The 15,566-nt window shown below is 40.8% G+C and overlaps 1 protein-coding gene across 2 annotated transcripts in view; it reads right to left on the bottom strand.

Annotated features, from left to right (window-relative positions):
• The window catches only part of cntnap2a (contactin associated protein 2a), a 723,644-nt gene that overhangs the window by 101,580 nt on the left and 606,498 nt on the right, over positions 1 to 15,566 (bottom strand). For both annotated transcript variants that reach the window (XM_022683450.2, XM_049485717.1), the window contains exon 16: positions 3,336 to 3,506. In XM_022683450.2, coding sequence (XP_022539171.2) covers positions 3,336 to 3,506 — 171 coding nt within the window. The remainder of the gene's footprint in view (positions 1 to 3,335; positions 3,507 to 15,566) is intronic.

A 15,566-nucleotide genomic window follows, 5' to 3' on the forward strand; every position in this document is an offset into this window, starting at 1 on the left:
AGGAAGTGGAAAAAAAGGAACACTGTGGCACAATGACAATGGAGCACTTTAGAAAATAAGCCGCCGTTGTGCGCAACATAGGATTTCCTGGAGACTGTGTATTTTTTGCCTTTCGGATTTGGATTATCTTTTGTGCGGTAAACAGTGTGGAGGAGAGAGAGTGGCCGTGGCTCTCGGGGTTGAGTGAGGAAATGTGCGTGAGAGAGATTTCTCAGTCTCCCGCCTTTTCTCCCTTTAATTCTCAGTCGATTCGGGACGGCTACGAGTAAGCCATCCGATGCTGCGAACGCTCAATTATGCCTTCTCATCTGTAATCCCCCACCATACGCTCCTAGAAAGGCCGCTTTCAGCAAATAGACATTTATAAGCAATTACAGAGTCTGTTTTAAGTCTGTTGTCGGCTCTCCTTGAGAGGACGCATTCATAATTTGAGGGAGAACAATCAGCGCGACACATGATGAGAGACCATTGTATCCAGGCAAACACAGCGAGGACCATAATTGTCCGATCTCGAGGTCCAAGGCCCACCACCCACACAGAGAGAGAGAAGAAATGGTGAGTGTGTCCAGGGCCTCTGTATGTGTGTGTGTGTGTGTGTGTGTGTGTGTGTGTGATTATGCAATAATAAAACCTTCCTACACTCTCACTTTCTCTGCACTTTGCCTCAGGGAAATCCCTCCACCGCCTCACAGTTATTCCAATTCTCTAAAGGAAGGAGGGATGTTTCTCTTGGCAGGAAAAGAGATGTAAGTGTGAAGAACCTTCAAACTGTTAATAAACCTTTACACAGACTTATTTAAGCTTTAAAATGGTTCTTCTAAGGTATAATCTAAAGCACTTTTGTAGCAATATTATTCTATTAATAATTAACCTATAAATCCATGTCCAAGTCGATTCATTACATTCTAAAAAATAAAGACACAGAAAAGGAGATAAGCACACTAAAACTCATAACTAACACAATATGTATTAAGTACATACAGGGGTTGGACAATGAAACTGAAACATCTGCTTTTAGACCACAATAATTTATTGTCCCGACGGACAGTTCTGGTTGAAACAGGAGAGTTGAGGTGCACACTGAATTCTGCCGTGATTTGAGCAGCCGTGGTTTTATGTTTTTTGATACAATCCGGGTTAGCACCCGAACATCCCTTTCAGACAGCTTCCTCTTGTGTCCACAGTTAATCCTGTTGGATGTGGTTGGTCCTTCTTGGTGGTATGCTGACATTACCCTGGATACTGTGGCTCTTGATACATCACAAAGACTTGCTGTCTTGGTCACATATGCACCAGCAAGACGTGCACCAACAATTTGTCCTCTTTTGAACTCTGGTGTGTCACCCATAATGTTGTGTGCAATTGCAATATTTTGAGCAAAACTGTGCTCTTACCCTGCTAACTGAACCTTCACACTCTGCTCTTACTGGTGCAATGTGCAGTTAATGAAGATTGACCACCAGGCTGCTCCAATTTAGCCATTAAACCTCCCACACTAAAATGACAGGTGTTTTAGTTCAATTCAGTCAGTTCAATTACACTCATTGTCAACAAAATAGTTGAACCTTTGAAGAAACCAACTGACAGGACAAACGTGTTGGGTAGTCATGCCTGATGACTGTCATGGAGTAACTCAGAATGACAGTAGGTCATCTTCACTGATGATTTCTATAGTCAGCGCCATAATCAACAGTTTGTAGTCACACGTCACAAGTATAGAAATCATGGTGTCGTGGGACGGGGTGTAATTTTGCACAATGCCAGATCATCTTTTGTCTTTATTACAGGCACGTTGACAGCACAACATTATATTATTAAAGTCTTGCGACCAGCGTCCCTACCTTTTCTGAACATACACTCCAGTGCGCTATTCCAGCAGGACAATGCTCATCCTCAAACTGCTGCCATCTCTAGATCTTGCCTTGAAGACACCTATACTATGCCATCCTACACTGACAACATTCTCCATCTGCTTTGCTAATCAGTTTCCATGAAACTGCTAAAACAAAGAATGTTCAAAATTGTTGAATGGGGACCAAAATCACAGTTAGAAGGAGGTCTCAGAACAAACTAGCCAGTGATTGAGACCTCAAAAATGAATACTGATTAGAAACAAGTACAGGGAGGGGGAAAAGAACAATGTTTAGAACAAACTGCAGTCAGGTAGAAGGCTTAGAAGAAACTAGCCAGGGATTAGGACTGATCACAGTTAGAGGAAGGTCTTGAAACAAAACAGTTATGAATTAAGACCAATCACAGTGAAAGAGAGGTCTTAAAACAAATTAGCTATTAATTATGACCAATCACAATAAAAAAAAAATCTTTATAAAATAATGGTGACCAAGCACAGTAAGAGGGAATGTCTGAACAAATGAGCTAGTGATTAGCACCAATCACACCTAGAGGTAGGCTTCAAAAGACAAGATATTTACTAGGACCAATCACAGCCTTATAATGTCTTATAATGAATGAGGCAGTGATATAGTGAAAGTCTGAGAACAAACAAGATAGCAACTAGGCTCAATTACAGTTAGGTAGATACACACAAGGTGGTGAATAGGGCCAATCACAATTGTAGGGGGTCAACAGAGTTAAAGATTAGAACCAATAACATTTAAACGGGGGTCAAACAAGGTGTTAAATAGGACAAAAAACAGTTATGTGGGTGCAAGCTATGTGGTGTGCAATCCTCAGCAAGAAGCACATACACAACACAGCTGGACATAAATGCACATTGTTTTTCTTGACAACAGTAAGTTATTTTTAAGCTAAGGTGGTCCTTGATCTTCAGTTCTTGTTCCTTGCTACTATGCTGTGTTCAGCAGTTCCATTACAGTTTATCTTAAAACACAGCGCCATTACTGGAGCTTTACATTCATTCATCCCCTTTTATTCAACCCCTGTGCTCTTTAATGTGCTACTTACAGCCGTTATGCTGTCACTTGTGTATTGTAATAGCAGCTATGTTCCTTCAAACATGTTTACTTCACATCTGGAAACTGCTGCACAGGCTAGATTTCTACACTGGAAATCATGCCCTCAGCACACGAATAAATATATCAGAGTAAATATGTGTCTGATATGTTATATTCCTGTTTGTTCTTGTATATTAGTTCTTCTTTATTAAGTGCCAAAAGCAATATTTGTACTGGCCAAAGCAAATCCGTGGTGAGCTAGTCACACTCGGTAATAAAGTCTTTCTGCTTCTGATTCTTATTCTCATTATAGCGCAATAAGATGGAAGAACCACAAGAGAGAGAGAGAAAGCAAAAGAGAAAGCAAGAGAGAAAGAAAGAAAGCAAGAGACAGACAGAGGGAGAAGCTCACAGACTCACATTTAAGCTCCAGCCGGATGAAGTCAGTGTTGCCCAGGTTCTCAAGGAAGACTCCATAGGGAGCAGATGTTTTGAAGTAAAAGGAGATATCTGCACTCGTCTCTCCTTGGAAAGTGGAGAAATGCAGGTAGGATGAAGGTGTGTTGAATGAAGCTGCATTCCAGTAACTTCCTGCAAAAACAAACACAAAATCAAACCATGATTAACTTCGCTGCTTAAAGAGGCGATCAACATTACGCTGGATTTTTAAGATGTAAATACTGTATATTCATACATAACTTTATTGTAACAATATTGATTGAGATATTACATTTCCACCATTTAAAAACTTACTTTATTACACACCTGCCCTCTATGTATTTCACTTAGTTTCTATCACACAGCACCCATCAAAACCTCTCACCAGCTCACCCTCATATCTTTCACCTTCTCATCCCATACCTTTCGATTCACATGTCATCCAATTGTCTTTATGTAGATAGCAATGTACACGTCTGTATATTCATAGTTTCTATGTTAGTCTCTTCTACAGCTCTGGAAAAATATAAAGACCATTTAAAAATGATTAATTTCTTTGATTTTACCAAATTGAAAACCTCTGGAATATAATCAAGAGAAAGCTGGATGATCACATGCCATCAAACCAAACTGAACTGCTTGAATTTTTGCACCAGGAGTGGCATAAAATTATCAAAAAGCAGTGTGTAAGACTGGTGGAGGAGAACATGTCAAGATGCATGAAAACTGTGATTAAAAACCGGGGTTATTCCAACAAATATTGACTTCTGAATTTTATATAAATATGAACTTGTTTTATTTGCATTACTTTACAAATAAATGCTCTAAATTACAATATTTTTTATTTGAAATTTGGGATGAATGTTGTCTGTAGTTTATAGAATAAAACAACAATGTTCATTTTACTCAAACATATAGCTATAAATAGCAAAATCAGAGAAACTGAAATGGTCTCTTATTTTTTTCCAGAGCTGTATAGTGCAATAATGTATGTATAGGCTATGTTACTATATGTGTGAAATTTACTAGTGTGAGGGATCTAGTATCATCTGAACACCCATGTAAATACAATAAATATTGAAATCCTAGAACTCAATAGAGCTCATTGTCCAACATGTGTTTGATTCATTATGTTTTTAAACTGCACGATTGTTCAAAGCTTTGCTTGTGGGTTTTTGCTTGAGTATTCATGATAAACACAATGAATGATCTGTAATAATGCCTTGAATAATAGCAAACGCTTATGCCAGCTTCAGCCCCCCTTTCCTTGCTGGAAAAAACAGCATACATGCATTAAAAATGCTTAGCTTAAGTGCTAACAAGCTTAGTTCTCAGCAAAAAGGGAAGAAACAATGTAAAATATCAAGAGAAATTACTGAAAGGTTTTACTACGCTTAAAAAAATAAGACTTTAATATTGCAATGCTCTGTGGGAATGTAAACATTTTCCTGTAGGGAATTTATATATAATTTAGCTCTTAAATATAAAAGCAGTGTACTGTGCATAAACTGCAGCTTTAAAATCGACCTAATTATCTCACAAAAACAAACTCAAAACTCTGGAGATGAACCAGAATAATGAACTCAGCTGCTGATCACAGGCATTTCGGACTGAACATGAACATGACACTTCCACAATCAGGCAAATCCTTACTAAGATTTACTAAGATTTAATTTCTCATACATTGTACTTTCACTTATTGACCACTTTATTAGAAACACCTACCTCGTATTTCCACTCACTGACACGCCTTGCTATGACTTCCACTCACTGGCTAGTAGGGATGCACTGATGCAGGAATTCTGGGCTAATGCCGATATCCAGTATTACACATGTATATATCTGCCGATTTATAACTTACAAAGAGATTAGACACTCTAGAATAACTACATATAACAACATAAATACAAATAAATGTAATATACCCTGCATTTTAGCTTTCAACCAACTGTGCGCAAACAATAAAACGAAAGGCGTTTGATTTATTTAGCTTACTGGTCCTTACATAGACAGTTCACAGTTTTAAGCCTTAATTTTTAGATTAACATGTTAAATAAAACAATAGATGTATTAAAACTAATAAAATAAATACAAAAATGCTTAAATCAATGGTTCTTAAAGTAGCATCACTTGGTATTTTCCGGCATACAATTAATATGTCTGCAAGTATTGGTTGAAAGTATCTAGACATTGGCTGTTGCCAATTATCTTAAAAAAAGCAGTTATTGATACGACATAATTCAAATACCATTGTGCTTCCCTACTGACCACTTCATTAGAAACACCTACATTCTACATCTACTCACTGACCACTTCGTCACTATAAGAAACAGCAACCTTGTACTTCTGCTCAATTGGTGTCAGCCAACCTCTAATACATCATCATTGGTCAGTTTTTGGCCGCAGATGAACTACTGAATGGATATTTGTATTTACCAACATTAACATTTGTATTAATCCCAGTCTCACTAATTTGCTTGATATATTTGATACATTACTGTTGTACTGTAAATGATCCAGCAGCCCCAAAACAAACAAACAAACAAAAAAGAATGTGGTCAGCAGTGGTCCAGTGGCTGTCCCCTGGCATTCATGTATAGTGCTGTGGGAGGCTCATAAATTATGCAATAACTGATGGACCACAGTGAATCTACTGATATGCTAGATGTCTCTAATTAAATCACCAAAAGGTGTAGGTACAGAGTTTGATAAAGAGACTACAGAGCGTACTTTACCTCACACTGAACTCAAACATTCAGCACTGTGTGTCAGACTCATATAGCACACTGTAAAGGAAAGAAACAGTAAATAAGAGGAATGGCCTGGTCAACTGTGTTAAAACACTGAAAGTTCCCCTGTAAGTGCTTTAACAGGACCAGAGTGACCACCACTTGAGAGGGGGATAGTGGAGGTGAATAGAGCTCGTGCTGAGAGTCACTCTAAATCCGACACTTTCTTTCCTCTAGAAGCACTCCCCGCATCCTGACCCTCCACTCCAACCATAATAGAGGTGCTGCACCAAATCACCAGCGAGCTCAGACTGATTCAGCTTCACACAGCGCGCTGAGCGATCCCTGAAGGAAAAGCAGTTGTGAGGGAGACGGGATTGGGCAGAGGTGAACGCTGAGGATGTGGGTGGAAATTCAAACGACGGGGCAGAATTTGAAGCAAACATTTGGTGATATTTTCCCCAATCCCCAAATCAAGTGGCAGCAACATGTTTAATAGTCACTTTAGAGAATAGTGTTCATGAGTATGAAAGGCTGAATTAAAAGACCACTAGAAAGATAAAATACTCCATTTTGGTGTGATTATCAAGCTAGCTAACTTGTCAACTATAAACAGCACAATATAATAATATGAATATAATCATCCTAGGGTAGCACAATGGCCTTCTGCCTCCTAAAAATTGGAGGTGAATTAGCCATGTGAAACTGCCTCTAATTGTGAGTGTGTGAGTGAATGGTTGTGTGTTGTAGCCTGTGACAGACAGATTCAGTGTTTCTGCCTTGTGCCCGATGATTTAAATACGCTCAATGTGAACCTGTCCAGGAAGAAACCAATAAGAGGATGAATATTCAGACGCTCCAGACCAGTTCAGAAGCAGGTGAAAACCTGGCCGGCAGGCTCCATCTCTGCCCTTCAGGACTGTTTTGAGTGCACTGCATGGGACATGTTTAGGGAGGCTGCTACTGAAGGCGATTCTGTTGATTTGGAGGAGTATGCAGCATCAGTCACTGGCTACATCAGCAAGTGTATTGATGATGTCACTGTCTCCAAGACCATCACCACACACCCAAACCAGAAGCCTTGGATGACTGCTGAGGTACGTGCGCTGCTGAGGACCCGCGACTCCGCCTTCAGAGTGGGTGACAAGGTGGCCCTGAGGAAAGCGAGAGCCGACCTGTCAAGAGCCATCAGAGAGGCAAAGCGTGCACACGCCCAGAGAATCCACAGCCACTTCAAGGACACGGGTGACGCGCGGCGCATGTGGCAGGGCATCCAGGCAATCACCAACTACAGGACAAAGCCACCGTCCTGTGAACGTGATGCCTCCCTCCCTGATGCCCTGAACAACTTTTATGCACGGTTTGAGGCACAAAACAACATGATGGTGAGAAAGACCATGCCCAAGCCAGACGAGCAGGTGTTGTGCCTGACTGCAGTGGACGTGAGGAACACTCTGCGCAGAGTCAACCCACGGAAAGCTGCGGGACCAGACAACATCCCCGGCAGAGTGCTCAGGGAGTGCGCAGACCAGCTGACAGATGTTCTCACGGACATCTTCAACATCTCCCTGTGCAGCGCCACTGTCCCAACGTGCCTCAAGTCCACCACCATCGTCCCCGTGCCGAAGAAGTCCACAGTGTCCTGCCTCAATGACTACCGTCCCGTTGCACTTACACCCATCATCATGAAGTGCTTCGAGAGGCTAGTCATGAGGAACATCAAGACACAACTGCCCTCTTCACTGGACCCCCTGCAGTTTGCGTATCGTCCCAATCGCTCCACGGACGATGCCATCACCACCACCCTTCATCTCTCCCTCACCCACCTGGAGAAGAAGGACACTTACGTCAGAATGCTGTTTATAGACTTCAGTTCAGCATTCAACACCATCATCCCACAGAACCTCATCAGGAAGCTAAGCTCACTCGGCCTCAACACCCCCCTCTGCAACTGGATCCTGGACTTTCTGACGGGGAGACCCCAGTCAGTCCGGTTCAGGGGCAGCACCTCCAGCTCCATCACACTGAACACTGGGGGGCAGTGTCCTGAGTCCTCTGCTGTTCACCCTGCTGACTCATGACTGTGCTGCAAAACACAGTTCTAACAGCTTTATCAAGTTTGCCGATGATACAACCGTGCTGGGTCTCATCACCAAAGGCGACAAATCAGCATACAGAGAGGAGGTGCAGCGGCTGACAGACTGGTGTACAGTCAACAACCTTCACCTGAATGTGGACAAGACAAAGGAAATGGTTGTTGACTTCAGGAGAGCACAACACACCCACTCTCCACTCAACATCGACGGGTCCTCTGTGGAGATTGTTAAGAGCACCAAGTTCCTTGGTGTCCACTTAGCAGATAACCTCACCTGGACCCTGAACACCAGCTCTACAGCCAAGAAAGCCCAGCAGCGTCTCTACTTCCTCCGGAAGCTGAGAAAGGCCCGTCTCCCTCCACCCATCCTCACACTCTTCTATAGAGGGACCATTGAGAGCATCCTGAGCAGCTGCATCACTGCCTCGTTTGGGACCTGCACCGTCTCTGACCGCAAGACCCTCCAGCGTATTGTGAGGACAGCTGAGAGGATCATCGGCGTCTCTCTCCCCTCCATCACGGACATTTACACCACCCGCAGCATCCGCAAAGCAACCAGCATTGTGAATGACCCCACCCATCCTTCACACAGACTGTTCTCCCTCCTGCCTTCGGGAAGAAGGTACCGCAGCATCCGGTCCAGCACGACCAGATTCTGCAACAGCTTCTACCCCCAAGCCATCAGACTCCTCAACTGCAGAGATTGAACTGATGGTTTTTCTGTACATGCACACACACTCTTACCCCACTTACCCCAGAAAAAGGACTATTACCCCAAAAAGGACTATTGGTGAGCTGTGCTAGCCCAGTGGTTCTAAAGCTTTTTCTATCATTCCCCACCTCAGAATAAGGGGAAATTATATGCCCCAGCTGTCCCTTATCGCCCTTATCCAGCATAATTGACACCATGTCAACAGCAGCGGGGAGAATAAGTTGCTCAGCTATTGTGTGTGTTTTTTTGCACTGGGCAACTCTATATGCGACTCTGTATGATGCCATTTGTGCTTTGCTATTCACTGATGCAGCTTTCGCCATTCGCGTTTCCTGCTGACTGTATTCTGTGAGTTGAATGTGATGTCTCCAAGTGTCTGCACAGTTATCTAAGGCAGAGAACACCAGTGTTGGGCACTGGGTTACTTTGAAAAAGTAATTAGTTATAGTTACTAGTTACTTCTGCAAAAAAGTACTAACTGAGTCACTCCACTATAAAAGTAACTAGTTACCAGTAAAAGTAACTACTGCGTTACTTTTGTGCTACTCGTTTGTCTGTATGCGCAAAGTTCATTGAGCGTTGAGCGACTAAAGTAACGTGCAGTAATGGGGTGTCGGAAATGGTAATAGCGTTATAGTGACAGTTAGAGTAATTAGTTAGATAGTACTAAAACAAGTTTATTTCAACGCCGTTATTCCCATCACTGGAGAACACACATGGGTCGCTCCTCATCCCACACCTCAGCTACAGTCAATCCAAAAGCAAGATATGCTTCATCATAATTTCTTTTTGGTTGTTATTTTTTTATTAATTTGGCCCGTCTGTTTTTTGTTTCTCTATTGGAGTGAAATCGCCAACTTTTGTGGTCCTTGTAATAAATCTGTCCATTTTGTAACCCCACACCTCTGTCGCTGGAATCGTCTTATTGTACTGTTTACATTGTTTCGAAAACTTTTCCATTTTAAACATCTGGGGCTTATTTCTGCCGCCCCCTCGCCCCTTTTATTGGGAAAACAGACAAAGCAAAAAAAATAATTAATTTCTTCCAATTCCAGTTCCCCCCACCTGCAATTCCCACATGCCCCACTAGTGGGGCCTACCCCTCATGTTCAGAAATGCTGTGCTAGCCTATTATGAAGTGACATTTTCAAAGTTGAATGTCTTGGTTGAGATGATGAACTGAACTGTGGTGGAAGGCACCATGGTCTGCGTCAAGATCAACTGTTTTTTTGTCATATGTGGCACATTTCCAGAAAATCAGGGGATAAGGTGGTGTGGGGTGTATTTTTGTATTTTTGAAGCCACATCACCTCTGGTCTTTATTACAGGCACTTTGACAACCCAACATTACTTTAATGTTCCTGTCAGCAGTAGCACACTCAGATGTGCTATTCCAACAGGGCAATGCTCATCCACATGCCGCTACTGTCTCAACAGCTTGCCTTAAAGTTATAGATACAATGCTATGGCCAGCAGCATTGCCAGACCTATCCCTGCTATTGGATGTCCTATCAACACACAGCAACATTTATGAGAACTGTATGAACATCCAGGCAGCATGGGACAGATTATCGCAGGACACAATTAGGAACCTCTACAACTCCATATGAGAATGGCGTGCTGTGTTACACATGTGCTACACACTACTTCTATATATGTAGCTCTAAAAGATGACCAAGTGTTGCATGTATCAGTGTAAATTGTTCCTGGAAAGTTTTGTAGTCCAATACTGCCTTACAACTAGTTCTTTGACAAGGAGTGTACTTGTAGTTAATAAGTCAATAAAAGTGCAGAAAACTGATTTAGGTGGTATCAGTGCGGTGTTTGGTAAATCTTTGATTAAATGTGTAGCTAACTCATTACTTAGTAAGAATAAATTAGAGCAGAACTGTCATTCTGGTCAGTCTTGTGATGGAAAAGCACAGTCTGGAAAGCCAGTTTTCACCATCCCCTCACCCCTTCTGCCTTTTGGCACACAGCTAAAATATCTGCTGCTCTTATAATTAAAAGATAACATTTGCCTCAGTGCTATCAGACTATAATTGATTAACGGAGGTTCACAGCTCTGTCCCTTCTGCTCCCTCATGCTAATGAAAATATGGCAGAGAGGGCTGAGGGATGTTATTGTGCAGCAACATCTGGGACACTGAGGCCACAAAACACACAAACAAACACACACACACACACTCACACACACACTGACAGCTGGACTAAATCACCACTAAATTGAAAATATTCACTTGCAGTTATTCAAGCGCAACTGTGAACTCATCCATATTTATCCACCCACCCACCTATCCATCCTCTTGCCTATTCATTCATTCTTGTATCTACCTATTCACCTATTCATCGATCCATCGATCCATCTATTCATCCATCCATCCATATGATTATGCACACAACCTATTCATTAATCCATCCAATTATGCACACAACCTATCCATCCATTAATCATTCCATCCATCCGATCATGCACAAAGCCTATCCATCCATCCATCCATCCATCCATCCATCCATCATTAATTCATCCATCCAATCATGCACACTACCTATCCATCCATCCATCCATCCATCCATCCATACACCCAATCATGCACACAACCTATCCATCCATCCATCCATCCATCCATCCATCCATCCATCCAACCACCAATCCACCCTCACATCCACCCATCCACCTATTCATCCATCCTACCACTCAATTATCCATCTAGGAAAAGAAAAAAAGATGAAGTGAGAGTGACAGAGAGAGGGTAATTCAGAGGTAATTCAGAGGTCACCTGAGGACAAAGAAAAAAGAAAATGAATAAAAAAGGGAGAGAGACAGAGATTAGAGGATTATGGGACTGAAAAAAAGCTGATATTGTAATGTTTGCTTTTACCAGTCAAACTTTATCTCTCTCCTCTTTCCCAGTTTTTTTTTACTTCTTGCTGTCTTGCTCTCTGTTCTTCTCTCTCATTCTGACCACCTGCCGCCACCACCACCACCTCTCTCCTGCATGCTCTCCAAAACCACACACACAGCCTTTCAACTGGAATTCTCCCCAAACACAAGCGGAACTCAAACTTCAGAAACACGCAGCTGTTTTCTGAGGCTTTCTGTGGGCTGGGAAAGGGGAGTTGGAGGGACAGAGGGAATGGAGGGATGGAGAAGAAGTGAAGGCCAGAGAGCCATGAGGGATTTTTGAGCTTATCACAGCAGCCCAGGAGTGCCTGGACCCCTGCTTCATTCACACAGGCCCGGCGTATTAACACGCTCCCACACAGTGCCCATTAACACCCATTGTTCCAGTGTTTGTCCTGTAATTGACTGTTGTTTTATGTGTTTGCTTCCTGAAGGACTCTGAAGGTGGTTTCACTGCTGAGGTAATCTCAAAAATGGCACACTTTCAGCAGCTGAGAAAAACTGCCAAGTTCTGTTAGTGCCTTTTTTATAGCAGTGTTGAATCAGCTGCAGCGAAACAAGAGACTTAAGAGGAGGCTTGCCAAAAGTTAAAAAGTTATTGAATTTTAACATCCTCCTTTTAGCCCTGAATTATTCTCCCCTACAGTTCACCTTCACTGGGAACACATAGCTGTACACATTCCAGCATTTCCACACGCTGAAAACAGCTCTCGCAGGACTAGTTTCCAAGTAAAATGCATAAAAGAAGATTTTTTCTGTTGTTGTTTTCTTTCCATTCAAGCACATTCACTGCTGTGCAACAGCCAATCTGGGGGAAAAGCTTTCTAAAGCTGTTTATCTAAACAGTATGTGTTTAATTTCCTATTATAAATAAAACAATAATTACAATAAATACAAATTGATAAAATACAAATTTGTGATTATAAATAAGCACCTGTTGTATCTATTCTGTCCTTTACTAAAGTAAATTAGGTGAGCTGCTTGTGGAACTAAACAAGTCCATTGTGTCTGGTGTTTTACTGAGAAGATCAATGATCAATCCCCTGTTCTTCTAACTGTGTTTTTCTAGCTATTTTCCTTTAACTCTGATCTTCCAGCGGTGCGCTTTTAATGTGTTATTATATAACCAACATACACTCCCCTTCAAATGTATTGGAACAGTGAGGCCACTTATTTCTGCTGTAGACATTTGGGTTCAGCTTTCTTTTTAGGTATTAAAAATTAAATAGGATACATAGTTTAAAATATAGCACCTTTAGTCTGAAGCGAATGCATTGGAACAGATGAACATAAAGAAATAGATTAAAGTATATAAGTTGCAAATCCTTTGCTTGAATTAACTACATCCAGGCTTTGACCCACTGACATCAGAAAACTTTTCTAATGCTTTTCCAGGCTTTCACGCCAGCCTCATTCAGACGATATTCATTATGAGGGTTAAAAGGTAAAATGCATGTTGTATTGGGTTCAAGTATGGAGATGTCTTGCTCCTGATGAACTCCTGACGTAGTTTTAGCAGTTCAGATCCATTTATTTTACAAACTTTAGCCTTAACATCACATTAATAAAGGTTAATCTTTGCCTCATCAGTTCATTTATATATATATATATATATATATATATATATATATATATATATATATATATATATATATATATATATATATAACGCCTCTGTACTTTTATTCATGAACACTTTTGCAAACAGTACATTGTGATACATTAACTTCTGCCCTTGAAAGGTTTTTGCTGATGTCACTAACTGTTGTTTTAGGCTCTTTCCTTACAGCAGTTACAATGTTTCTGTCATCAACTGCTGTGGATTTCCGTGGTCTGTCTGTAGGAAATCTGTAACTTAGTACACCAGTGACGACTTTCTTCCTCAGGTCAATTTTTCTGCAATGCCTCTGATTGATTTTCTATCTTTTATCAGCTACACAATTGCTTGTTACCCATAGACAGCACACACAGGTTTTTATGTTGGTTACTCATCCTTACAGGCAAAACTCAAATCTGAAACTGAACGTAGACATTCGGCGCTATGTCTTTTTTGAATAATCAATGTATCAGGACACACCTGCACAGCAAAACACACCTGACAGTCACATGTTCCAATGGGGTTCCAATGTGATTTGTCTGGTTGAGGAAAAAAGAAAAAACTTTTTTGTCTATGTGACTTATGTGCATGTCTACTTTGGGTGCTATCTACCCAGGATTGAACTGGAAGTGGTTTCAAGATCTGCAGTCTGGTATCCAGTTGGTCCTGGTTTGTTGAATTACATTAGATGTGCCATTCCAGCACACTGCATTCATTATCTCTTTATCTCTCTATTTCTTTCACAAGTGCAGAACATGTTTTATAAAAATAAACTATATTTATTTATAAAATGATTACAGTCATTTGAAGCTTCGAGATAAAGATGTTGTTTATACAGGAAATCTACCTATCTGTCTGTCTGTCTGTCTGATTGACTGTAATACTGTACCTCGGCTCTCAAGCTCTTAATGTTTCAAAGAGAGAAAGAGTTTGGAAAAACATATTCTGAAGATTCTGAACATATTGCATCCTGAAACTAATCTATAATCGCTTCTATAAAAAAGTAATGGAGATGATGGGCACTCAAGAACTCTAAGAATAAACTAAATAAATAAAGCCCAGCATACACTGTAAGACTGAGGAATGTTAGCAAGCTGATTCAGACCTGTAGAGATGATATGTGTTGGATTTGGTTCTATTCAGCTGTATAAGAAAACAGAAAGAAAACAGTCTACAGTGGTTTAGTAGCAGTGAAGCATCTTCTTTTTTTAATAAAGCAGAAAGTGTATATACTGTATCAGTCATGTGTTGTCTTTAGAGGTAAACAAATCATCTTAAAACCATAATCTTACAAATCAAATTAAAAGTAATTAGTTTGGCTAGCAGCCCTGTGTCAATTTAAAGTATCCTAAGCCCTTCCATGCCCTTCTGTTTTAATGCTGATAACTTTTGTGATGGCATCATTATGCAGAAAAGTATATTAAGACCAAAGAATAGATGGATTTTTCAACAAGATAATGGAAAACTACAAAGGCAGAGAAGAAAATAAATGGGAATAAACTGTGAATAACATACAATATTTTTAAAGATAAGACCATGAAAAATTGTAAAAAATAAATACATAAAAATGTTTTCATTTCTATTGTAACATGGAGGAGGAGGCCGGATGCAAATGCAAGTCATATTTATTTTTAGACATAACAAAAAAGCAAACCAAAAACTGAGACAAAGAAAACACTTAAAGTAAACACTTAAATACTATAAAACAAAAGATAAACTAGGTCTTGAGAAGCAAGGAACAAAACACTATAAAGATAACAAACCAGAACTGTAGACCAAAACAACAAACACACGGGACAAAGTCAAACAAAAAGCGCGACAGAGAACAATGGATCACATGAGGTATTTATACACAGGCACACACTAGGGACACCTGTGGAAATAATGAGGGGGCGGAGTTACAAATGAGACACAAGGTGACAACACTAATGGCTTGGGCAGGGCTAGGGCGGGGCTAGGGCGGAGACAGAACAATAACAAAACAATGCCATGTGCTCAAAAAAGCACATGGCTGGAAACACAAGACAGGAAAACAGGGCAGGAGCACAGAAAACCAAAAGAGGGAAAAACACAGGACAGACAGGCTAATATGTGACAACTATAAACACAACAGACTGATATTATACAATATTGCAGATTTATTATTGGGGAAAACAAAGACCAAGATCACGAAGT

Source organism: Astyanax mexicanus, chromosome 1 (assembly GCF_023375975.1).
Source record: "Astyanax mexicanus isolate ESR-SI-001 chromosome 1, AstMex3_surface, whole genome shotgun sequence".
In the NCBI taxonomy this organism is placed as follows: Eukaryota; Metazoa; Chordata; class Actinopteri; order Characiformes; family Acestrorhamphidae; genus Astyanax; species Astyanax mexicanus.